At 38.0% G+C, this 27,006-nt stretch overlaps 1 protein-coding gene across 3 annotated transcripts in view; it reads left to right on the top strand.

Moving 5' to 3' along the window:
- Positions 1-27,006, top strand: part of LOC126262281 (ATP-dependent helicase brm-like) — a 230,190-nt gene that overhangs the window by 148,197 nt on the left and 54,987 nt on the right. For all 3 annotated transcript variants that reach the window (XM_049958810.1, XM_049958801.1, XM_049958819.1), the window contains exons 14-16: positions 1,267-1,424; positions 15,748-15,925; positions 21,479-21,721. In XM_049958810.1, coding sequence (XP_049814767.1) covers positions 1,267-1,424; positions 15,748-15,925; positions 21,479-21,721 — 579 coding nt within the window. The remainder of the gene's footprint in view (positions 1-1,266; positions 1,425-15,747; positions 15,926-21,478; positions 21,722-27,006) is intronic.

Genomic DNA, 27,006 nt, shown 5'->3' with positions numbered 1-27,006 from the left:
ACATTTGTTATTACAAGAATGAACCTTGTGGCACATCATATTTAATGTGTTTTCTATTAAAATGTGACTCCTTCCATACAAAGGGAAGACCTTTAATGTCATACTATCTTCATTTCCCTAGCAGAATCTCATGATGTACAGTAGGCATGGACAATCTTTAGTGAACTATGGGCCTGATTCACATACTTAATTAAGAGTAGCCTCACATGCAATGTGACAGAAGTGCTCCTATCACATAAACTGAAAACTATAGTGTCTGTGATGTTAATGTTTTTGTGATAACACACCAGTATGAATGGCACCCATTTACTGATACTCTGCACCATCAAATTATGCTTCAAAATACACATTTTTGAAGCTACATTCATTTTATGCTCACCTCCTTTTGAGATGTTTGCATTTAATTGTAATGAACATTGTTTCTTTAATAAATTTAAAAGTAGTCTTTCGAGATTAATGAAAAGTAAAGTAATTTACTCTGCTCAAGAGTTCCTTGAATAGGTGTCAAATGACCTACATTTGTTATTACAGGAATGAACAATAAATTACGTACAGAATTACATATGCCACACTGTGTGACTATTTATTACTGTTTTGTACACTTGTTGTTAATTATCTATTTGATTACTTTGTATCTTTGCCATTCGCTCAATTACGAGGTTCATTTATCGTATAATTGCTCTGTTGGGAAACTTTTGTTGTCATTGGCACTTACTTAAATATTTAGTGTATCTATCTTGAATTATTTTCTTGTAGTCAGTGACATTTGACCAAGTTTATATTATTATTATTATTATTATTATTATGTTAACTTTCATGACACCGATTGCTTGTTAACATGCTCAAAGGTGAAATAAAACATTTGTATTTACTTACAATGTTTTACAAGAGCTGTCTTATAAAGCACCACTGCAAATTTCTTTTTTCTTTTTCATTGAGAACAGATTTAGGCATTTGTGAAATACATTATGTTGAAAAAAAATCTTCTTTTTGTCACTCAAATATCATGATTATGTGGGTTACCAATGGGACAGCATAACTCATTTTTCTCCAGAAGTCTTCAGTCAGTCTCGTAGAGCATTAGAGTCATCTCCATGAAACGAGGTACCTCTTTCATGGTTTTTTTCCATATCATAGTGTTAGACGGACATGCATTTGATGTTTTACTGTTATGCTTTTATTATTAGTTGTATTAAGAATGTAACAACTCCTTAACCCAACTTCTACATGTATATGCTGATTTTCTGCACAAATTATTATTTACAGGGTCTTGAGTGGTTGGTCTCTCTCTATAACAACAATTTAAATGGAATTCTGGCAGATGAAATGGGTTTAGGCAAAACTATACAAACTATCGCATTAATAACATATCTGATGGAGAAGAAGAAAGTCAATGGTCCCTTTCTTATTATAGTACCATTGTCGTAAGTATTGTTTTATGTTTTACAATAATTATTGAGTCAAAAATTGGGTAAATGAATGAATGTTATTAGTAGTTCTTGAAATTTTATTGAGGAAGTGGTATAATATTTATAACAGATAAGAGCAGCCATTACCTCCATTAAACAAGTTACATAGGTGAATGAATTAATAATTTGTGAGGGATTGTGTACCAACAGGTGCAACATCATTTTGTGAAGACTGTGAGCAGTTTACAGTATTTTGTCACAAAAACAGCTGCATTGTTAATAGATCTACTCATACTGTGGATGCTAGAGAAATGGAGATTAAGATTTCTTTTCAAACAGCACATGTATCAGTTTTCATGAAATGCAAAGGAGGACAGTTCTTGTCAGCTCAAGATCTAGTATTCAGGTAAATTATAGCTTCTCAAAATTTGTATCCCTCCCATACAAAAATGCAAGAAAAGGAGCAATAGGGCAAATTTTATTGCAGTTGTGATGAAAATTGAAGCTCTAACCCTGTTTTGCACCAGTAAAGCTGTTTATGTTACAAAAATTGTTTTTTTGTTTTCCAAAGGATATCATAATTATTCTGATATCATGTTAGAAACTCTAACAATACTTAAACATATGATTAAACTTCAGTTGCCTGACAGCCAGGCAATAGACAATGTGCTTTTTCATCACTGTATGCAACTGAATGTGATAGTACATTATAGTGGAGATTCTGATTAATTTCTTACTCCTGAAGCAGACCTGACACAGTAAGAATCCCTGTGGTATGGATTTGCACTAAAGAAATTTTTGAAGTGTTGTGCTTTTCCAATAAGGATATAAAAATTTTCATGCAAGTGTACATATCAGAAGCTAATACGAATTCTGCAGATGAGATACTGAGATGTCTGCAGAGCACTGTGATCAATGTGTTAACTGGTTTGTATATCATATTTTTAAAACAAAACTTTTACTGGCTGTTGTACTTTGTTAATAAAAGATTATTCATACTTCTCCAATAGAACACCGCTGTTTCCTGTGTGTGAATACAGGAAATCCTGTCACTGGATTCGCACTGATTGTTACTTGCATGTATTGTCTGTTTATAAATTCCTATGTGCATACTGATTCTTGTTGGTTGTTTATTTGTTAATAATATGATACTGTTTTCAAAACTTTGTGAATAATGATGTGAACAAGATTGTGGAAAGAAAAGAAGCCTGTAGTGTTCGACAGATCTCAGTTGTGTCAGAAAGAAATGAAATTGGTATGATCTTCACAGAAGCTCTTCTTTGGAACTTAATAAAAATGGCAAGAAGGAATACAGTATTGTCTCAAGACTAGGACAGGCCAATTGGAATCTAAAGGACAGGCCAACTGGAATATAAACCTCGAAAGAGTGGTTGGTCTGTGTCACTGCTGTTCCAAAACTCCATTACTATAGTTTAAATTCATTGTGCTGTTTGTATTTCATTGTATAATTCTGTTGTCATGTTCACATTTTTAACTTTTAAACCAAGATTTAGCTTCAAAGTTTGTGAGTTAAAGTAGTCGTACTGGTTGCTTATCTCATCCTTAAAATGTTTGTTACTGACTGCAAATGACTTGCACCTTTAAGTCGGACAGAACATGATAGTTTACTGGCAACTATCTTCTTTTGCAGATTACTGTTCTGTCCCCTTGTTGTGGAGGTTTGTGCTACCTACTGGTATTAATGTTGATGATGGTATGACATGAATGGAAATCATGTCATTCATTTTAAAAAGATTCATTTTGTATTTTTTTAACGGTCAGATAAAAAATAAATGGAGTGAAAATAAAGGTCTTAGTCATCAACAAAGTATGAAACAGTTACTCTGTAAAAGTGCCTCAGATTGGAATTTATGATTTAATTTTATTGCATATCAAGAAGATAGAATAAGTCAACAGGAAAACACATCAGTAACACACTACAGGAACATCTCTTGCAGCACATTTGACACAGGAGCATCCTTTGTAGCACATAGGGCATAATACCTATTCAGCTAACCCTGTCACTACTATGTTGGTGCCAGAAGTGCTCTTGCTGCATGTGATGTGGCTCACCATTGTCGGCTGTGCTATTCTGACCATTACTGTTCTTTCCTTGCCACCGAAATTTGTCCACAGATTGGAAGGTTTCTTTCTGTTATCATCCTCTTCTTTGACATTGTTATTGTTTTCAGTCCTAGAAGACGAGTGCAGGAAACTTGAAGAACAATTTTCTCAGCTCTGAGAGGTCAGGAATGACTGTAGTCACAGTATCCTCAACCAAAGAAGTAGGAAAATAAAATTTGTTCTCGTTGTCACATATTCTTCATTAGTAGGCTTTCTACTTCCATGTTTGCGAATCTGTGCTTGTAAATATTCAAACTGTTCCGTAACAAGCATTTACAATGTAATCCCACCAATAGGATCAAAAGATGTCTCGTTAAGCTTCTTCTGTTGTATGAGCAGGTGCTGATGAAGTCATTAGTAAGACTAACAACTTCATGAATCATTGTATATCAAATTGTGTATTCATGTTGCGATAAAACATAGGAACTTATGCAGAGAGTAAGCAAAAGATATGGCCAAAATTTCAGGAAACATTCCTCACACATAAAGGAAGAAAATATGTAATACGGACAGGGGACTGGAAATGCTTCGATTCTGTGTTAGAGCTCATTTTACATTTTTTTATCATAATTGCATTTATCATGGGAAACACACACAAACGGCACACGTCAGCATTACATAAAATGTTTTCCTATGTGAAATGTTCAAAAACCATCTTGGGGGGACATTTAAGCCCACTGCCTACAATTGGGGGAGACCAAGGAGGATGAGGACACCTCAATTGGAGGAGGAACATCTTCATACAGTTGATGGCAACCCTAGTGTCAATGTAAGACAAATAGTTGCATCAAGTAATGTTGGCCACATGACTGGAGAGGGCTACTTGAGAACCTGCTATGTCTGTACCATGTCCAGCATGTGCAGGCACTATCAGCCACTTATTTTCCTGCCCGGGTATGGGTACACTTCAGTGAATGGTTTGTTCAACAATGTGTCAACCCTCACTTTAGTGTGCTATTCATGGTTTCAATGTGATCAGATTTTAAGTTTTCACAATCTGCATGGACTCTACAGGATCCTCACAAAATTATGCAATCATGTCATCAACAAAAATTTTGTGTCAATTTCTGGACCAGCATTGTTTATGACTTTGTTGGAGCCTCATGTTCCTCCATCCAAGCTCCACGAACAAACTTGCTGTTCTTTGTTTGAGAATACTACACCTTTTCTGTTAGAACATGTGTCTTTATGAGTGTGGCATAACATGTACTTCACACACAAAGGAGCTGCTCCTCATTTCAGTATTATTGTTCATAGCCTTTTAAATAACACATTTCGCAACAGACTGATCGGTAGAGATGGACCAATTCCTTGACCTCTGTATCTCCAGACCAAAACCCACTCAGCACTTCAGGCTTTCAGTACAATAGTGGATTGATTCACATAACCTTATAAACAAAGGGCCTTTTGAATACATCATTTAGGAAAATGTTTCATACCATGCTGATGTGGTAGGGTGTACACACTCCAAGATGAATGGGAAATCCAGGAAAAGTGTGTGAATGTCTTCATCTGAATAAGCTCATTTATTTTTTAGAATTCTGGGAATTTTTCATTGTTTTAGTTTTCAGTTAAGATTTTGTAATTTTGTCTGGTAAGAACTTATCCTCTAACAAAGAATTTTACGTTATCCTGCTACTGCAGAATAATACTGTAGCAATAAAGGATAAATGATATAATAACACCAAAATAAAACTTCAGTTCCAAAGAAAATGCGCCATTTACAACAACAAAACATAGTGCACACCCAAGTATCTGCCACAAACAAAATGTGTCAAAAGTTTTAGGACAAAGACTATGCAATACTTCATAACAGCAGACTGCTTTCGATGAATGTGATGTCACAACTGTTTACATTTCTAACAGATCGCAGAAAAATATTGTGAATGATGGTTTGAGATGCTATACTTTCAAAGTAAATACCCTATATGAGTTAAGTTACTCATGAGAATGTGCCACGAATTTCTTAAATCATGGAGCATATGACTCTCATTCGAAACTTTAACATTTTAAGGACCAGCCACTTAGAAAAATTTCAGTTCCAGAAGACCAGTAATTTATGCCATTATTTAAAATTTTACTTGCATATTTGTGTTTGATACTGGGTGGAGTTTAGAGAAAGCTTTTGACATTGTTGACTGGAATACTCTCTTTGAAATTCTGAAGGTAGCAGGGGCAAAATACAGGGAAGCAAAAGGCTGTTTACAACTTGTTCATGAACCAAATCTCATTCATAAGAGTCGAGGGTTTTGAAAAGGAGGCAGTGATTGAGAAGGGTTGTAGCTTATCCCCAATGTTATTCAATCTGTACAGTGAGCGAACAGTGAAAGATATCAAAGAAAAATTTGGAGAAGGAATTAGAGTTCAGGGAAAAGAAATAAAAATTTTGAGGTTTCTGATGACATTGTAATTCTGTCAGAGACAGCAAAGGACTTAGAAGAGCAGGTGAATGGTATTGACAGTGTTTTGAAAGGTGGATATAAGATGAAAATCAACAAAAGCAAAATCAGGGTAATGGAATGTAGTCAGATTGAATCACGTGAAGCCTGGGGGGGGATTAAATCAGCAAATGAGACACTTAAAGTGGTAGATGAGTTTTCCTATTTGGGCAGTAAAATAACAGATTATGTCCTAAGTAGAGAGGGTATAAAATATAGACTGGCAATGGCAAGTAAAGCATTTCTGAAGAAGAGAAATTTGTTACTATCAAGTATAGATACAAGTGCTGGGACGCCTTATCTGAAAGTATTGATATGAAGTGTAGCCATGTATGATAGTGAAATATGGATGATAAACAGTTTAGACAAGAAGAGAATAGGTAAGCTTTCGTAATGTGGTGCTGCAGAAGAAAGCTGAAGATTATATGGGAAGATCACCTGACTAATGAGTGGAATTGGGGAGAAAAGAAATTTGTTGCATAACCTGACTAGAAGAAGGGATTGGTTGACTGGACATTACATCAAGGTATTACCAATTTAGTATTGGTTGGAAGTGTGGGGGTAAAAATTGTAGAGGGAGATGAAGGGATGAATACAGTAAGTGGATTCAGAAGGATGTAAGTGCATTAGTTATTCAGAGATGAAGAGACTTGCACAGGCTACAGAAGCATGGAGAACTGCATCAAACATGTCTTTGTACTGAAGACCACAACAACAAAGGGTGGGGCAAATAAAAGTGGGCTGAACGACTGGATATGATTGGATGTATATGTATGCGTGTAACGACGCCCACCATGTGATCCACACCGGTTCAGAGTTGGTATGGGTTGTGTCAGTGTGAGTGGAGCAGTGCAAAGGGGACGATGGTACTCACAATGGAGCAGCAGGCGTTATTGTGAAAGTTACATGACAACAAATTCGTGGACATGGTGTAGACAGTTGTTTGCTGAGAAGTTTAATAGTACCTTTGTGCCAGCAAAGACTGCCATACAAAGTTTAGTCTGAAAATGGCATCTGACAGGACTGTTTTGAACAAATCAAAAAAGATTCCGAAACATGCCCACGAACCAGAAAATGCTGCTGCAGTTCACCAGAAAATGCTTGAGAGTCCTACCAAATCAATCTGACATCTGTCGCAAGAGACTGGCATATCCCATCGATCATGTGGGCAAATACTCCACCTGGAGCTGCACATGCATCCCTACTGAGAGTCATGCATTAAAACCAGCAGATGCTCCTGAGTGCCTCCCATTTTGTGAGTGGCTGTTCACTGAGACAATAATGAACAGCTTGGACATGGATCTGTCCTTTATGCCTGATGAAAGTTTCACCTGAGTGGTTATGTCAACTCACAAGATCACAGGTTGTGGGCAGCAGAGAATCCACATTACTTCCATGAAACACCTTTGCGTAATCAGAAGGTTGAGGTTTATTGTGCAATGTCTGCACATCGCAATGTTGGTTCCATATTCTCTTACAGCCAGGCGAACCTTGGATCACATTTACACAATCTTCATTCCTGACAGAGTTGTTAGCAGAAGTCAGTTTGGTCACAACCTAATCTGTCTTCAAGGACAGCAGAACATTTCGGATGAGACTGCAGTGATTCCAGCAGTCTGGTTTCGATCTGCCTTCAGCAATCTGCTGACCAGGGTCAAAAAGTGCCACATACTTGTGCGCATTACAGATCTTTTCAAAATGATTTGTTTTTTACTTTTCATTTCATAAAGTGCTGGGAAGTTCTGTGCCAGTGTATAAAACCATTAGCATTCAAAGGAATGAGAAGTTCTACAGTTCTGAGGCAATGTGTATTGTTACTTAACAGGAAGAAAATGTATTTTCACCAGGGAAAAAGTCTCTTTTCATCCAGAAAAAATGTATTATTATTATGATTATTATTATTATTATTACTACTACTACTACTACTACTACTACTACTACTACTACTACATATTCTGTGTGTGTTTCCTGAAACTTTGGATGTTCTGTTTTGTTACACCCTGTGTATTGACTCCTGCTCTACATAAACCTAGCATAGAATGTGTGCAAGGTTGCAATAGCTGTGTACGTCACAAGCAGTTAAAAGAGTTAAATGTCTGGTGTTAGCCAATATAATAAGAGGGATGAGGTTGTATTTTGTTACAGTGTTTCAGTCTATGAAACAGCAGTACTTGATGTAATCCAATAGAAAAAATAAATAAAAAACAAACAAAATCTCAGGAGCTTATCTCAGAGTGATCCATTTCCTAAGAAAAGTCTTCTCTACAATAGAACTTGTGTGTTACTCAAGCACAGGAACGACACTAATTATAACGTGATAAGGTACCTAGCAGATGTCATGGTGTCCTCATGCAAAACATCACTCAAAACATTGTACTTGGGCTGCCTGCTGTACATTCTGTCACCTGAAAGGACTTTGTGAATTGTGATTTATTTGTCTTATAACGTACATAATCTAAATCATTTTATTCGGGTACAGGAGACATGTCAAATTGTGGTAAAATTTCACTATAAACACAGAACAGCTGATGTTAACAAACAGCATCTTAGTAATAATACAATTTTGTTATATCTACATCTACATACATACTCCGCAATCCACCATACGGTGCGTGGCGGAGGGTACCTCATACCACAACTAGCATCTTATCTCCCTGTTCCACCCCCAAACAGAACGAGGGAAAAATGACTGCCTATGTGCCTCTGTACGAACCCTAATCTCTCTTATCTTTGTGGTCTTTCCGTGAAATGTAAGTTGGTGGCAGTAAAATTGTACTGCAGTCAGCCTCAAATGCTGGTTCTCTAAATTTCCTCAGTAGCGATTCACGAAAAGAACACCTCATTTCCTCTAGAGACTCACACCTGAGTTCCTGAAGCATTTCCGTAACACTCGCATGATGATCAAACCTACCAGTAACAAATCTAGCAGCTCGCCTCTTAATTGCTTCTATGTCCTCCCTCAATCCGACCTGATAGGGGTCCCAACCACCCGAGCAGTACTCAAGAATAGGTCGTATTAGTGTTTTATAAGTGGTCTCCTTTACAGATAACCACATCATCCCAAAATTCTACCAATGAACCGAAGACGACTATCCGCATTCCCCACAACTGCCATTACATGCTTGTCCCACTTCATATCGCTCTGCAATGTTACGCCCAAATATTTAATCAACGTGACTGTGTCAAGCGCTACACTACTAATGGAGTATTCAAACATTACGGGATTCTTTTTCCTATTCATCTGCATTATTTTACATTTATCTATATTTAGAGTTAGCTGCCATTCTTTACACCAATCACAAATCCTGTCCTAGTCATCTTGTATCCTCCTACAGTCACTCAATGACGACACCTTCCCGTACACCACAGCATCATCAGCAAACAGTCGCACATTGCTATCCACCCTATCCAACAGATCATTTATGTAGATAGAAAACAACGGTGGACCTACCACACTTCCCTGAGGCACTCCAGATGATACCCTCACCTCCGATGAACACTCACCATCAAGGACAACGTACTGGGTTCTATTACTTAAGAAGTCTTCGAGCCACTCACATATTTGGGAACCAATCCCATATGCTCATAGCTTAGTTAAGAGTCTGCAGTGGGACACCGAGTCAAACGCTTTCCGTAAGTCAAGAAATATGGCATCCGTCTAATACCCTTCATCCATGGTTTGCAAGATATCATGTGAAAAAAGAGCGAGTTGCATTTTGCAGGAGCGATGCTTTCTAAAGCCGTTCTGGTGCATGGACAGCAACTTCTCAGTCTCAAGGAAATTCATTATATTCGAACTGCGAATATGTTCAAGAATACTGCAACAAACCGATGTTAAGGATATTGGTCTGTAATTTTGAGGATCCGTCCTTCTACCCTTCTTATATACAGGTGTCACCTGTGCTTTTTTCCAGTCGCTCGGGACTTTACGTTGGGTAAGAGATTCGCGATAAATGCAAGCTAAGTAAGGAGCCAATGCAGTAGAGTACTCTCTGTAAAACCGAATTGGAATCCCATCAGGACCTGGCGATTTATTTATTTTCAACCCATTCAGCTGCTTCACAACCCCAGTGATGTCTATCACTGTGTCCTCCATACGGGAATCTGTACAAGACTCAAACGGCGGTATGTTTGTACGATCGTCCTGCGTGAAAGATTTCTCAAATGCTAAATTTAAAATTTCAGCTTTTGTTTTGCTGTCTTCCGTTGCTAGGCCAGACTGATCAGTGAGTGACTGGATGGAAGCCTTCGACCCGCTTACCGATTTTACGTAAGACCAGAATTTCCTTGGATTTTCAGCAAGATCTTTTGCTAAGGTATGACGGTGGTAGTGGTTGAATGCTTCGCGCATCGCTGTTTTCACAGCAGCACGAATCTCTACTAACTTTTGCCTGTCCTCATTCTCCCGATCTTTCTTGTACTGCGAGTGCAACTGTCTTTGCTTCCTGAGTATTCTCTGAATTGCACTGTTAAACCACGGTGGGTCTTTTCCGCCTGTAACCCACTTTTTCGGCACATACTTGTCCAATGCGTGATTTACAATGTGTTTAAAATTTGCCCATAATTCTTCCACGTCCATTGTACCAGAAGTAAATGAAGTCGATTCCTTTAATAAGTGGGATGATAACAACTGCTTATCTGCTCTTTCTAGTAAGAATTCTCTCCTAGCCTTCTTGACAGACTTTTTAACTTTCGTAACCATAGTCGTAATTACAACATCATGATCACTAATCCCTGTCTCAACACTGCACCGTCGATGAGGTCTGGTCTGTTCATGGCTACCAAATCTAAAATATTTCCACTACGCGTTGGCTGTCGATTTAGCTGCTCAAGACAGTTTTCGGATAATGTGTTCAAAAGTAATTCACACGATGGCTTTCTGTACCACCTTTAATGAATCCATAGACATCCCAGTCTATACTAGGTAGGTTGAAGTCGCCTCCGATTAAAATATTATGATCCAGGTACTTGTGCGATACAGAGTGTAGACTCCCTTTGAATGATTCTAGAACTGTCACTGTGGAATCTGGTGGCCGGTAATAACACCCAACAATGAACTTTATTTCTCCTAGCCCTGTTAAACGTGTCCAGATAACTTCACAATCACACTCTACTTCGACCTCAGTAGACACAATATTTTTGTCAACTGCAATGAAGACACCACCTCCTACGGTGTCTAATCTGTCTTTCCGATACACGTTCCAACCCTCACTAAATATTTCTGAACTTCCTGTCTCAGGGTTCAGCCAGGTCTCAGTCCCGAGAATAATTTGCACGCCACATGCTTCCTGGGGGGGGGGGGGGGGGGGCAGTAAATTCAGGAACTTTATTCTGAACACTCTGAAAATTAACTGCTAATATCTTGATAGCTGAAGTGTCTTGACACTGAGCACATCCTGATTTCCCTGCCTGCACGTTGACTGGTGAGTGTTCATCAGGACACCTCGCTCTACTGCCTAGCCTAAAAAACTCGCACGTGCACGCCATAAGTACTCTGCTACCCGAGTAGCCGCTTCCTTTGTGTAGTACACCCCTGACCTATCTAGGGGCGTCCTACAATTCCCCACCCAATAGCGCAAGTCTAGAAATCTGCAGCCAAGACCATCACAGAGTCGACGAAGCCTCTGGTTGAGACCATCCACTCGGCTCCAAACCAAAGGACCCCGATCCACTCTGGGAATGATGCTGCAAATAGAGAGCTCTGCTTGCAACCCCGCGTGCGAGGCCAGCGGTCTTCACCAAATCCGCCAGCCACCTGTATGAACTGAGGATCACCTCAGAACCCAAGCGACAGGCATCATTGGTGCCGACATGAGCAACTACTTGCAGATGATTGCACCCCGTACGCTCAATAGCCGCAGGCAAGGCGGCCTCCACATCTTGGATGAGGCCCCCGGGCAGACAAACAGAGTGCACGTTGGAATTCTTTCCAGCCCTGTACGCTATTTCCCAATAGGGCTCGATTACCCGCCTAACATTGGAGCTCCCAATCATGTATACATATGATAAACTCTAACAATTAATTTCCCCTTGCTCAAATTATCATTTCATCTTGCTCAAATTATCATTGCATCCTCTATGAATTCTTCTGTTGAATAGTAGCATTTCTCCCACAGAATCTGCTATTGCCTCGTTTTTAAAATTTCTTGTTTTATATTAAATCTGTTTGTGCCCATTAACTTGTTGTATATTGTCGTCCCCATATACTGCGGAGTCTGTGCATATAATTTCAACTGGTGTGTGGGTAGCATAAAATTATTTTTATTGGTTGTGTTATATGTATGTATATATAAGTAGAAAACGAAAAGCATGGTAATTGGAGGAAAGGGGAGAAAATGTCTTATGAAAATAGGGGGAGAGGAAATAGAGCAAGTGAGTAACATCAATTACTTGGGAAGTGTAATAATGGATGATATGTATTGCTCAACAGAAATTAGGAAAAGAATTGCAATGGCGAAAGAAGGATTCAAGAGGAAACAGAAATTACTTTGTAGACCACTGAACAAAGATCTGAGGAAAAGACTTGCCAAATGTTACATCTGGAGCGTTGCACTATACGGTGCGGAGACCTGGACATTGAGGAAGGAAGATGAAAGAAGATTGGAGGCACTAGAGATGTGGATATGGAGAAGAATGGAAAAAAATTAAATGGGAAGACCGAGTAAGGAATGAAGATGTATTAAGAAGAGTTGGAGAAGAAAGAAACATGCTGAAAGTTATCAGAAAGAGAAAACGGTACTGGATTGGACATTGTTTGAGCAGGGACTGTTTATTGAAGGAAGGAATAGAAGGAATGGTGGAGGGAAAAAGGGGAAGAGGAAAAAGAAGATATCAAATGCTGGACAATATAAAAGGAGACAAATATTCAGAAATGAAAAGACTGGCTATGGACAAACAAAAGTGGAAGAGGCTTAACCCATGACAAAAACCTGCCGTAAGGCAGAGTACCATACTACTACTACTACTACTACTACTGCTGCTATATGTATGGTTAAAGTGATTCTCCTCAAATAATTTTTGTCTGCTGTATAGGAAAATTGTAATTTCATAAATGTGTATGGAAGGAACAGTTAGGATTTGTAGTTTCTGAAATAATGGGCGACAAGACTGTTTGCTGTGCAGTACACATGTATTTGACAATTTTCTTTTGCAGTTTCAGTATTTGAGATACACTACTTGAACTTCTCGAGAAAATTGACTCATATCTAATGACAGATTCAAAATAACTATGTGAGCAATTTTTTGTGTACTCAAAGTCAGTGGAATTTGCTAGTATTTGCATTGCAAATGCAAAACTGTTTAGTTTATTTGATAGGAATTCAGTATGTGTATTCCAGCTTAAGTTCTTGTCCACATTTAATCCCAGGAATCTGACCGTGTCAACTTCTTTCATAGGTGATTTTTATGTTGTATGGGTTTTTGAAATGTTCAGTTTCAACCCATTTAACTGGAACCAGTTTTCTGAGGTATCCAGTGTGTATTGAAGGAGCTCAGAATTTTTTCTGCATCATCATCTTCAATTAAAACAGAACAATTGTCTGCAAACAGAACTGATGGGGAACTTATATTTATGGGTAAGTCATTTACACAGAACAGGAACAGGATTCAGGCACACTGTGTGATACTGTACTCCATTTAGAATAATAATTCACACTGCATATACGTTGACACTTCCCTCTGTTTTCTGTTGTTTGAGTATGACGTAGCCAATTTAGATTATTGTCCTTAATCCCCTATTTGTCTAATTTGTAGATATGCAAGTCATGGTTCATGGAGTCAAACGCTTTTGTGAGATCACAGAAGATATCTGCAACTTTACTCCTCTGATCCAATGATTTGCCTATCTTTTCAGTAAAGTTATTCACTCCGTCCAGAGTGTTTTTTCCTGGTTGATATCCAAATGGGTTACATATATCATTTTTTACAATAAAGTTTTTGATCTGGTTTGCAGCTACTTTCTCTTACACTTTTGACAGGACTGTCTTCCCTCGGCCCTTTCTTGAACAGAGGTCTGACTTGGGCATACTTCAAAAGTCTGGAAAGCATTCCTGTTCAAAAAACCGTTTGAATAATTAGTTAGGGGAGGTGCTATTATACCACACATGGTTTTAATCACTTTAGTGGGTATCCCATCCCACCCAGCAGAGTTTTTATTTTTAAATGATAATATAACATTTTCCGCATCCTTTATTGTGATTTTTCCAAATCTGTAAGATACTCAGCTTCTTGGTGGATCCCAAAAGGATCTACTTTACTCTGATACTCTGCTACATCATCATCTGTCTTTTCCACAGTTATGAAGAATTCATTTAAACACTCTGATATGTAAGCTGCGTGTACAATAAAGCTATATCTACTTTAATCTTAGATAGTTCACTCTAACACCTAACTCTGATTTGGCAACAGACCACACTGCTTTTGTTTTACTTTTATGTTGTACAATGAACTTGTTTGGCTGCCTTCACAACTTTTTTAAATACAGCTTTATAATGATGAACATACTCAGTAAAACATTCGTTTTTATTATATTTCAGTTCGTTGTGGAGTTTCCTCTTCCTGGCACCAGAAAATTTATACCCTGGGTTATCCATTTGTTTGTTAGTCATTTTGTTGCATGAGTCTGAACCCCAAAAGCATATGTTGTTTTCTGGGTGCTACAGTAATGACCTTGAAAGGCCATATTTTCAGGAAGACTATAATTTTTCTGATAGACATTATGATGTTCAGTATGTAATTATGTTATTGCTGCTAAGTCAGGCCATAGAGTGCTGTAATTGGACAAAGAACTTGGAACAGCTTGTCTTTAGTCTATACAAAATAATTAATGCTTGTTTAAGGTATTATCTATAGATCATTTGGAACTTGTAGCACATGTGAGGCTCTGTGAACTATTATCTCTGGTCTTCGTACAAAAAAACATCCCACTGCTGTTAAATTTTCTAGTGATCTTAATTCACTTTTGGTAAGACAGTAAAACAAATGCCAGTTCTAACTTCCTCTTGGTATAATTTTAAAAATGTTTGGATGGGTTAGCAATATAATCTTGCTGAAAATCATCTGAAATAATGTGAAGTAGCATTACAATCTTGCTGAAACTCCACCAAAATAATTAAGTATGCTGCTTTTGATGGAGAAAGAGTCATTAAAAATCTAGAAATGTACTGTTAGGCAATTTATTGACAAATTTGAAGCATTTAGTACAGATCTTTTTGTTTAGCTTGAGCACTTTTACAAAAAAGAGAGAGAGAGAGAAAGAGAATTTGGACAGTGGTTACTCACTCCTACTGTTTGTTGACATTTGCTAATTTTGTTGTAGCGGTTGCAATATTTTGGAACTGATCATATCAAGACTTTATTTTTGTGACAACGACAATACAGTTTTATATGTTGCGTAAAATGCCTGCTATATTGTTATTCTTGTCTGGTTGTGGTGATATTAGAGACCCACTGAGTTTTTTTCTACTTCGTGGACATATTCATTGTCCTAGACCCTGCAACTATGGCAATATAGCTATGATGCATAAATTAAATATGCGACAAACAGGACAAACATTTTTATGAAAGTTTCAGATGCCTATCTCAAGCAGATATAAATGGAGGTTGTAATCGAGTCTTCAGAGATGCCCTCGATGTTATTAGCTCCTATAGTATACTACTTGAAATATGTGAAGCACAATGAATGCTTATAGTACTTTTAGTATGCAAGAATGAACTCTGTAATCATGTAAATTCATTTTAAATTAGTACTCTGTTTAATCTGTAATCATTTTTAACAGAACTTTATCCAACTGGGTACTTGAATTTGAGAAATGGGCACCTTCCGTGATAGTTGTGGCTTACAAAGGGTCACCTGCAGTGAGGCGTAACATACAAAGTCAAATGCGAGCTGCAAAATTCAATGTGCTACTTACCACATATGAATACATCATTAAGGACAAAGCAGTACTGGCAAAAGTAAGTATTCCTTATTATGACCCTTTACCGTTAAAATTTTCATTATTGAGGTTTTTCAAGGTGTCTGTTAAGTGCTTTAATTATATCTACATCTATACTCTGCAAACCACCGTGAGCTGCATGGCAGAAGATTTGTCCCATTGTAACAGTTATTAGGGTTTCTTCCTGTTCCATTATCGTATGTAGCGCTGAATGTTTTTTTGAAGTATATTTCTCTTTAAAATAATAATAAATATTTGAAATATATTATGTTCTTGGTTCATCATAATTTGGTAAATTGTGACGCAAGCTAGTGTGTCCACTGATGAAAACCACTTTGAAGATTCTGGAGTTTATAGACTCAGAGGTAAACTGGCAGTCTCCATCCCTAACAAGCCAGTTCAGTTCAGCATTCCAATAGCAAATAGAAGAAGCATTATCAGTTTGATGTTTAGAATTAAAATCAGAAAGTAAAGTTCTGTTCATTAATGAACCTCTGTACTGACAGAAGGTTATAGCTGAAGGTAATCTAAAAAGTTGAGGACTCTTACTAGCTACTAGAAGAACCTACATCATATAAATTTTTTGATGGGAAAGGCTCGTGAACAGCTTGGCAATGAAATGAAATTCAAAACTAGTGCCTTCAGGAGAAACCGCTAAAAAGTGTATGAGGGTTATCCAGATTCTACAAAACATTCAATCTAATATTAATTTCAACTCATGTCAAATACGAACAAGGAAAATAACTGTATATCCTCAAAACAGTTATTTAGGACAATGTCAAATAGATGCTGTAGGCATTTTTAAGAAGAATCAAAAACAAATTATAACTGTAACCATCATTTAAAGATACGTCCAATTCTTATCACTGCTAGCCTTCAATTAAAGGTAAGTTTTGATAGAATAAGTAGAAATCTCAGAACTGGTGCTTTCTTAAATAAAATCCCTACTATTTCATTTGCAAGCATGTGTTTTTACAACCTGTACAACCTGTACACCTGGCTACATGTTGTTGTTGTTAAATCTGTACATTTGCCGAGTCAATACTTCTGATTTAAAGTATGATTTCAAATTCTATGTTGTTAACAAAACTGTCATGTCAGTTGTCAGCAAATAACCAAGCTGCGCGTTTGTGTTCAGTAATTGTTCGTAACATCTATTTGTATAAATGACTCTCCTGCAAATTTGGAATTTATTATGTGGTTCTAACAGAGTGCTTTCGAAGTCATCAGTGTGAATATTGATTGATGTTTTGTCTACACAACTACATCAAAATTTCATTATTTAGGTAAGTGTCATATCCTATAGGAATGCAAGTTACTGCTTTCACAGGTGTGATTTTAAAACTGTTTGGGTGAGGTAACCTTATAACCACACTGGAAATCCCCTGAAATAAATATGCTTCTGATGGAAGAAGAGTCCTAATAATTTAGAAATTCAGTGTTAAACAATTCATTCACAAACTTGAAGCAAATGATTTCATGACTTTTTGTTCACTTGGAGCACCTTTCAAAAGAAAAGTAGCACAGTGATAGTGTTGGTGTGTATGATTTATAGGCTCTTGTAAATCAATGATCAGCGTAGTACTTTGGCTGGAGTGCGTTACTCCCACACAAACTCTCAGCGCTATGTGTTGACATTTGTCAGTTTTGTCGTAGCAGTTACAGTGATTCGTGGCAGGTCTATAACAACATCACATGTAATTAGTGATTGGATGTGTCATTGCTCAGTAAAGCTTTAAAGCTGTGTGGATATTCAGCCCTCACCAAAATCTATCATAGCTGTGTTTATGTTGATAATCATCTGACATTTCTGAGCAGTACATTTTATATTAATTTTTTGTTGGTGAGAGAAGTCTGAAGTATCTGAGGTATTTAACAATGCTCTTGCCAAGAAAGTGGTATGGGACTAGCATAATTACTACAAGATGAGTCACTTTGTGCTGAGAAAACATTGCTGAGAGTAATTTTGCTGTGGACAGTTTCCAGCTCATTTCTTGTTCTTTGAGCATTAACATTGTGGTAATCAAATTTACTCTGTAGAGAAGTAATTCAGCATTTGTATATGCATTCTCGGCACATTGCAGAGCTTTCATCTTTACTAAGAATATAGTGTATAGATTGGTAGTGTACTAACTGAAAGGCACACGAAATCTGATTCTTGTGGCAATCCTGTGTTCATATTTTTGGTCATATTGTAAGCCCTTCATGTATGATAAGAATCATTATAATTGCTTGTTGTTGACTTCGACTGGGTCATACTACAATTTGTTTTAATTGCTTGTATAAATAAGTGTTGTGTGATACACAGCATGTTGAAAGCCTTTCAGTTTGATGCCACTTCACAGCTTCCATGCTAGTGTCGAAGTGTATGAGCTCGTACAGCTTTTAATTTGACCCCACAAAGCCACATGGTTGCCACCACAAGTTTTTCCACCCAAAGTCAGCAAAACACATTGCAATGAAAAATAGTCCACCTCACGAGTTACAAGTAGGAACAACTTCTCACATACTGCAAAATAATATGAAGCCATCCAGTAATAATCTATTCTGTAAAAGCAGATTGACAGGACTTATTACCATATTATCAGAGCCTTGGTGAAATCGTCCCAACTTTTCCTAGAATTGGAATCTTTCTCATGAGTGCTCTGTAAACTTTTAATCACTGGCTCCTTTTTTTTCACCGTGTACTGTCCACATACTGTACACATTTTAATGATGATTGAAAACCATATTTGTTTGCTAAATGTTTCTGTATTTGAAATGAAATGCGGTTGCTGAATGTTTCTGTATCATTTTTGACACTTACAAAATTGAAATTTTCCACTATCGAATTCGCTCATTTCTCTTTATTATTTTTCAGTTTGAGAGTAACAATCCTTAACGAAGAAACACAAAGCTTTCATTAACAAGAATGGTCATAGATAGCACAATATGCAAATTGCTGTTCGAATACGTTCTTATTCATATACATATCTTATTATACACCGGTGTCCAAAATTAAAGCAACTAATGGAAATTTTGAAAGTTTGCTTTTATTTACAACAAAATAGTATAAACAGGTGATAGTAAAGTAGAAACAATGTAAAGAATACAGAATGTAAACAAATGCAACATGCATAACGATAGACAAAAAGTTTTCCATGTTTTTTTCATCTTAACGGATTTGCACACACATTCTGACAACTAGTTAATGTGCTCAGTATGGGATGTGACCACCTCTGGCAGCAATACAGGCCTGAAAACAATGGGACATGCTGTGAATTATGTCATTAGTCTCATGTTAAGGTAATATCACCCATTCTTCCTCCAAAGCTGCTTTCAGTCTAGGAGAGCTGTTGGTGGATGCTGATGTCATGCAAGCCATCTCTCTAGTGCATCCCAGACAGGCTTCATGGAATTCAAATTGGGAGAGCAAGCAAACCACGCCAAGTATGCAATATCTTCCATTTCCAAGAAAACATCGGCCACCTGTGCTCTATGAGGTCGAGCATTATTGTCCATCAGTGCAAAGTCTGGACACACAGCACCTCGCAACAACCACAAATGAGGTCCCAAGATCTCATCACGATACCTGACAGGAGTTAAACCTTGCCAATTCAACTGTACAATTTCAAGCAGAGGGATTTGAGTGGTCAACATAATCCCTGCCCACACCATTAGGGATCCTCCTCAATATTGGTCTCTTTCCATAATGTTTGGGTCCCAAAATTGTATTCCACCTTCCCTCCAGATGTGAATCCCTTGAGAACCACTCTCCACACTAGATTGGGACTCAATCATCTGTGACAACAGCATTGTCCCACTGTTCAGCCACCCAGGTGGTATGTTGATGACTCCACTCTAGACAGTCCCTTCTGTGAAGACATGTCAGAGGTAGAGATACAGCAGGTCTCCTACAGTAAATGCCTCTCTGCGAAAGCCTTCTGCACACCATTTGCCTTGATACAGCATGTTCAGTGGATGCTGTGAGCTCAAATGCCAATTGCCGTGCAGTACTAAGGAGGCACTTTTATGCTGTTACAACCAAATAAAGGTCCTCTCTTCTGAAATAACACGTGGTTGGCTCTGTTCTGGTCTTCAGGATACGGTTTTGGTCTGTATACAGTGTCTCCACATCTGAGAAACAACAGAACAATTCACACTAAGTGATTGGCCACATCAGTTTGTGACTGTCCTGCATCCTTCTTTCTCTGGCCCTCCACGGCAGATAGTCTGGTAGGCATCTTCTCTGTGCCGTACTGCACCATCTGTGAGTGTGTATACAGTAATTGTGGATGTGGGGCTGTCCGGCAAACATTATGTCGTTTTATAGGAGCCCTGATGTCATAGTTGCCATGGTTGTCTGTTGACCGGAATGCCATCTTCCATGCAGAACATGGTCGTACGGACATCTGGTTGATGGTTTGTATGATTATATCATGAATTAGACACAGGATATGGAAAGAGAAGTTTGTTACTTCGATTTTGGACACCATTGTAGTTGGCAGTGTATGACCAAAATTAATTTATATCAATGAAAATAATCAGATTTTAAAAACATAATGTAATTGGATAGATAAAGAATCTACTCACCAAGCAACAGAGGGAGAAAACATACACAAAGGTTAAAGAAATACGCAAACTTTTGGGGCCAGTGACACCTTTTGGCAGAAGAGTTGAAAAGGAAGGAAGAGGGATGAAGGAAAAGGACTGTCAGGGTTTGGGAAATGGGGAAAGTTGCCCAGAGCCCCAGGTTAGGGAAGACTTAAGAGATGGGATGAGGAGGACAGTCTTCCTGTGAACTCTCCTCACTTCCTAAACCTTGCTAGTCTTTTTCCTTCATCCCTCTTTGTTCTCCCTTCAACCTTTCTGCCAGAAGGAGCCACTGGCTCTGAAAGGTTGCACATTTCTTTAACCTCTGTACATGTTTTCTGCTGTGTAAAATAGGGGAAACTTAATGAAAGCAAGGATATTGATTAGTAGAATGAGTAAGAGGTTCTGAACGGTGAGTTGTTAAAGAAGTAATTTTATTAAATTAAAAGTGCTTCAAATGTTTAAAGTTAACAATTGTATGTGAATAATGAGGATCAGTATAGTCAAATACAGTATGTCAAGGAAAGTTTCACAGTTTTCATGGAGTGCAAACCAGAATTATGCTAAGCATAATGAAGATGGTATTGTAACAATAGCGACGAGCAAAATAAAATTGTTGGGGTTGAGCTGTTTGTCAAATATAAACAATGACTATGTTTGCATGTGTTGCCCATTCTAAATTATTGAATATTCCCATAATATTGACTATTTTAATTGAAATGACCAGTAATCAAACTGTGTTTAAATCAAAACGTGGGCACGGAATGGGTATTACACAGTCACAACTCTTAAACCTTCCCTTTCCTGTTAGTGAGCTCTACCCTCCAAGTGAGTTAATTTTGATTGCCTTAATTGGATTTATGACTTACAATGTCGACTGAATATTGGTTGGAGTAGAGGGAGGAAACTTACAAATGAGAAAAAAATTGTATATTCAATGTGCTGCCTGTACACTTGTCACTGACAGTAACTGTATGTCATTTATTTTTCTAACTTTCAGCTGCGATGGAAATTCATGATCATTGATGAAGGGCACCGAATGAAAAATCACCACTGCAAATTGACCCAGGTTCTGAATACATTCTATATTGCTCCACATCGATTGCTCCTTACAGGAACACCACTGCAAAACAAACTTCCAGAACTCTGGGCTTTGTTAAACTTTCTTTTGCCCTCTATTTTCAAATGTGTCAGCACATTTGAGCAGTGGTTTAATGCACCCTTTGCAACTACAGGTGAAAAGGTAATATTGGACTGGTAGCCTACTGAAACATTGAGTGCATGTGATGTAATGTCTGTAAACAAAGCTCTATTCATTAAGAAGCAAATGACAGTAGTGCATATAACTGTGTAAATGTTGTAAATCTTCTGTTTTTGTACTGAAGAATCTTTTTTGCCAGGGATAATTTAGAAAATAGAAGTAGTGAGATTTTCACTTGATCATAAAAAATGCTTAATGTTTCAGTTTTCAAAAGGAAATGGGTGAGATGGGAACATAAAATTATGAAAATTCTGTAGAATTACTTTATTTGTCTTTCCTAAGTTTCTATCTTATGTTTGTTTCGAAATTTCAGAAACTGTGCTTGATGTCAGTCTTAATTATATATGTACATAAGAAAGAAAGGATGATGGTGCCCAACTTAAAATATGAAAAATACACATTCTTAGACACTGGGTACATAGGTTGATGAAGTAATGGGTGGTTATAATTAAACTAGCGCTGTTCATAGTGCTGCAGAATGGGGTGTATACATTGCAGGATGCTGAAACATGGTATGTATGTTCATCGGTTGGTGCGCTCGCAGAGTGTGCTGAAAAAATAATAGTTCCAGTTTCTGCCACCAGGTGAAATTACAACGCTGTAACAGTCAGAATGTGGTGCGGCTCAGGGAAAGGGGAGGTATGATCAAACACTTGAGAATGGTTGTTCTTGCGTATTTATTAGGATACGGTCACAAGTAGTAATATGTGTTCGGTGTGGTCTCCCGACTCAACAAAATGCTGCTTCCGTAACACGTGGTTGACAGTTATTGAGTGTAATGAGACCAATATGTCTTTGTATGCTACCCTTGAGATTTGGACGATTCTGAATGCATCCATGGTAGACCTGATCTTTCAACTATTCCCACAACCAGAAGTCACATGGATTTAGGCTGAGAGATCTACAGTGCCACACATTTTGAAATTGCCTAGAGACGATGATATTGTTACCGAAGGTGTCTCGAAGGAGATCTTTCACTTGGAAAGTGGCATGTGATGTGATCCCATCTTTCCTGAAAATAGTGATGTAGGCACTATGTCTTCTTGCAAATCTGGAATCGTGTTGCACAAGGAGGTCTTTATAACATGCAGATGACACTGTACGCCCAACAGGCCTGTGACGTGTCATCTCCTCAAAGAAAACAGGATCGAGAATGAAGGAGCTTGTGAAACCATGGCACACAGTCACTTAAGCACAACATATGGCAGAGTAGAACCCCATATGTGACACTTCTGTACATTCATGGCTCTGTGCAGAGTAAAATATGCCTTGCCCATCCAAAGAATATTTCCTGGCCACGTGCCATCCATTTCCATGCATCCTAAAAAACAAACAGCAAAGCCTTGGCATTGTAGTCTATCTTGGGGCTTCATTTGGTACACATTCTGAATCTAGTAGGGATACCCGTTTAAAATGTGTCACAAAATCTTTTGAACTGTTGACCAGGCTAGTGACAATTCTAGTGACATTGTTCAAGCATTGGCTGCAGAGCATGTGCTGCACCGTTGGCTGTAGCTACAGCAACATTCTCAACAACTGCCATGAGAATCGGCCACCACCCTCTCACTGCTGCACCAGCTAATTCACGTTTCTTTAAATTTCTTGATCACATTCTTTAGCCTATTTATTGACATGGGGCCTATTCACACCTGTTTATGTTTGCAGTATTCTTGCAATGCGGAGCTGCTGTTGCTGATATTCTGATAAAACAGCTTTACCAGCAGTGCACGGTCTTTCTTCTCAATAGCCATCATGTTTTGTATGGAAAACTTCAACTTTCTTAACCCTTTACATCAACAGTCACTTCATAAAAGAAATCAACATGCATTGCTAAGTGACAAAGAGTTTATAACACCATATTTTCACCTGGTGGTAGGGAGTAGAACTATTATTTGTTTTGGCATACTCCACAATCACACTAATTAATGAACATAAATACAATATTCCAATGTCCTGTGATGTATACAGTATGGACTGCAGCTCTTGGAATACTGTCAGTTTAACTATAAGCACCCGATATCAAGTTAAAATCTGAGATTAAAGGACATTTAAAGAGCAGGCTATGAAAATCGGGTACGTGGAAGTTAAAGGAAATGTTCAGAATGCATGTAAGGTGAACAAAATCATTCAGAATGCACAGCTGTAAAAGCCATGTCTTGCACAGTTAGAAAAGCACAGTTTCTAAAGCCATCCTCTGTGAACCGTGGGCAGCACCGATTCATCTTAGTGAATAGCTGGTTCATTGTCACTTTCAGGTAGAGTGTGGGTTCCATATCACAGAATTGTGTTTTTAATGGAGGAAGCGAAAATCTAGCATTCATCCAAAACTTACATGGTGTCTGTAATATGGTGAAATTCCAATAGTGAAGTACTTGACTGTTCATCATTGGCCCAAGTTAAATGTTGAAGTAGGGCATTGGTGGCTGTTTTGTGTTAGGAAATGAGCAGTGAGTCTAGCCCATATAATTTCCTTGGGGTAGCATTCACATAGTGTGTGCTGTGCTTGTGGCAGACTTGCCTTCTGGAGACTGCAGGTACTAACTGCAGGTACTATCTTCTTCTGACAGGCAGCCAGATTCTCATCTCAGTTCCCAAATTCTTGTCTCAGTTCCTAACCAGGACACCAAATGTGGTGCATCTGCTCTCACAAGTTGTTCTACGCATTGTGGGGTGAGAGGTGGCCATTACTGTATCCGCATGAGAAATAGTGGGTGGATGCAGGACGTAGGTCTTACACCTGTATTGTTCTCAGGGATACACATAATGCATCTTGAGACAGTGAGCAAGAGGTTTCTAATGCTAGACCAGTATATTACATCACTTTAATGGCAAGGAAGTGAGAAATATGTTGGGTGAAACACTCCTCATTTCATAGTACAATGAAAGGCAGTGAAAGTCCTGACAGAGAATGAGGATGGGCAGCCCACATACACAGTAGATCTCAGTGATGAGGGGTTTGCTTATTTATGGTGATAAGCAATGATACAAGTGCTGGTGGCAGTGGCATGAATTTTCTTGTAAACATAATGTTTTCTAACTTTAATTTTGCACTATAACCTGTGGAGAAATTGATGTATGATGAAAGAATAAAAGTTGCTGTTGTAACAAATAGTATCTCAAAAGTGCTGCATATGAGACTCATGTCATATTTTGTGTTGAAAGTAATCATTTAATTAACAGACATTGTGTTTGTGTGATTGCAGGTACAGACAGGCTGTTAATTAACTGTTAGGAGATATACATATCTTGTAATCTTTTTGCCAGTTAATCTAAAGGCTATGCTCTATGTGTGGAGTACAGGGTAATCTGAACATTACATAAAAGTATGTGAAACAGCACTTTTTCTTCTTGCGTCCATCCCAGTAACCATTGACTGCTTCCAGGATGGGGACACATGCCAGGGGCGCTATTCTGTATTGTTCATACCGATCGGTGTAGTAGTTTAGTCTCGGTAGTGACATCATTTTCGGTTCTTTATCGAAATATCCTATTCAATAAGCTTCTGAGACTCGTTACCTAACGGTCCTCCCACCGATTTTACAACAATTGTTCCGAGAGGTTTTGGTTCGGTCTGGCCCTGTCGATCGGTGAGCTGTGGTTTATGTACACCTATAATTTGTTATTTTAAACATATTTCGCAGTTTTAGCTTTGGATTTAGTGATTGTGTTACTAAAAAATCACCAGAGCATGTATCCGGTTGGAAAGTGAGTTCATAATCGACTATTTTCCGTTGTTAGAAATATGGTTCAGTTAGGTTGTTACTGTGAATGATTACATAAAAAAAAAAGTTTTTGGTCAATAGTCGCTCAAAATACATGTTATTTTTATGCAAATAAGAGTTTAAACATCATTAAATATCAAGACATCGGCTCTGCTTACATATATTACATGAGTGCGAACTGACGTTACTAGTGCCTTTGTGTATTTTTTCCCACAAATGGTTCAGTTAGTAATTATTGAAATGTGTTTACAACTTTCAAGTAACAATGGAAAGCAATTATGTGAAGCCTGATATTGGAAACCTTCCAAACTATCACGCATTTATGACTTGCACAGCACCGTTTTGCAATGAAGTCATCCTACATTCCTCTACCTCAATACTACGAGAACTGAGCAGTGTCGATCTGTTGTTTGGTGTGGCCAAGTGGTTAGCACACCGGAATGCGTACAAAAGGACACGGGTTCGCACATGGATGAATGAAAAATTTGTTTTTTTCCTCTTCATATATGCAACACGTTCTGAGACATTGTTATTCGTGTAAGTTAAGATTTTTCTGCAATATTCGTTATTACTTACATGTAAGAGCACACTTCCTCAGTAATGATTTCGTGATTTCTGTGTGTTTAAAATACGAAATATGAAATTGTTGGAGATGAAATTGCTGTGAGTGAAACAACCGACAGTGACCTTTACATTTTTTCTTGTCAGAAATAATTCAGCATTTTTTCCGAATATGTAGCGGTTTCCGAGTATGCAGTTAGACAGGAATCTAAGAGCACAGCTTAAATTACTGGGAATGTAACTAGCAGCAGTCATCTTCATAATCTTGCTTGTCACAAGTATTTATCTGCGATCGAATCCTCACCCACAGTAGACAGAGATGAGAGATCTCTGCCGTAATATTTTTAGACTGTAGCACCATATACGAAACATTTTCATTCATGAGATGCATGTTATAAACTTCGACAAACTGCAGGAGCTCTCGAAAATGTGTTTCTTCAATTTTGTTTTAAGACCGAAATCGTTGACGTACCATATAGGGAAGTGGGCTACTTAATCATTTGGATCTCTAGGAGCGAGTTATAACCACATTCTGTTTATCTTCTTATTCTTTGACACTCTCAGAATCAATTTTTTGGGTGTTTTTATATATGTATTAGTACAATGTAGTACTACACATTATTCTTAACTCATTTTCCGAAACGTAAAATCCAAAACATGATGTCAGTGTGAATGAGAATAAGATGACATAATGCGGCATTTACAGCAATCTGCAGAATACATTCAAATACGCTATTTTTATTACGCATGCATGGAAACATGCGGTCAGAGAAACTGTAAAACATTTTATCCATTTCAGCTGAGAATCATGGAAATGGATATACTGCGCCTGATACTGTTAAGGAGGAGGCAAGGGCGATGAAAGTGGGCACGTCAGCTCGATGGAATGCGGCGTCATGCTTTATGGCAACGTAAACGCAATTTTCGGTACTTGGGAGAATAGCGCGCCTGTGTCGTCTGCTAGCCGCTTTCTGTTCATGGCGC

This window comes from Schistocerca nitens, chromosome 1 (assembly GCF_023898315.1).
Source record: "Schistocerca nitens isolate TAMUIC-IGC-003100 chromosome 1, iqSchNite1.1, whole genome shotgun sequence".
NCBI lineage: Eukaryota > Metazoa > Arthropoda > Insecta > Orthoptera > Acrididae > Schistocerca > Schistocerca nitens.
The sequence above is the reverse complement of the archived record's forward strand: the minus strand, read 5'-3'. Positions and strand labels throughout refer to the sequence as shown.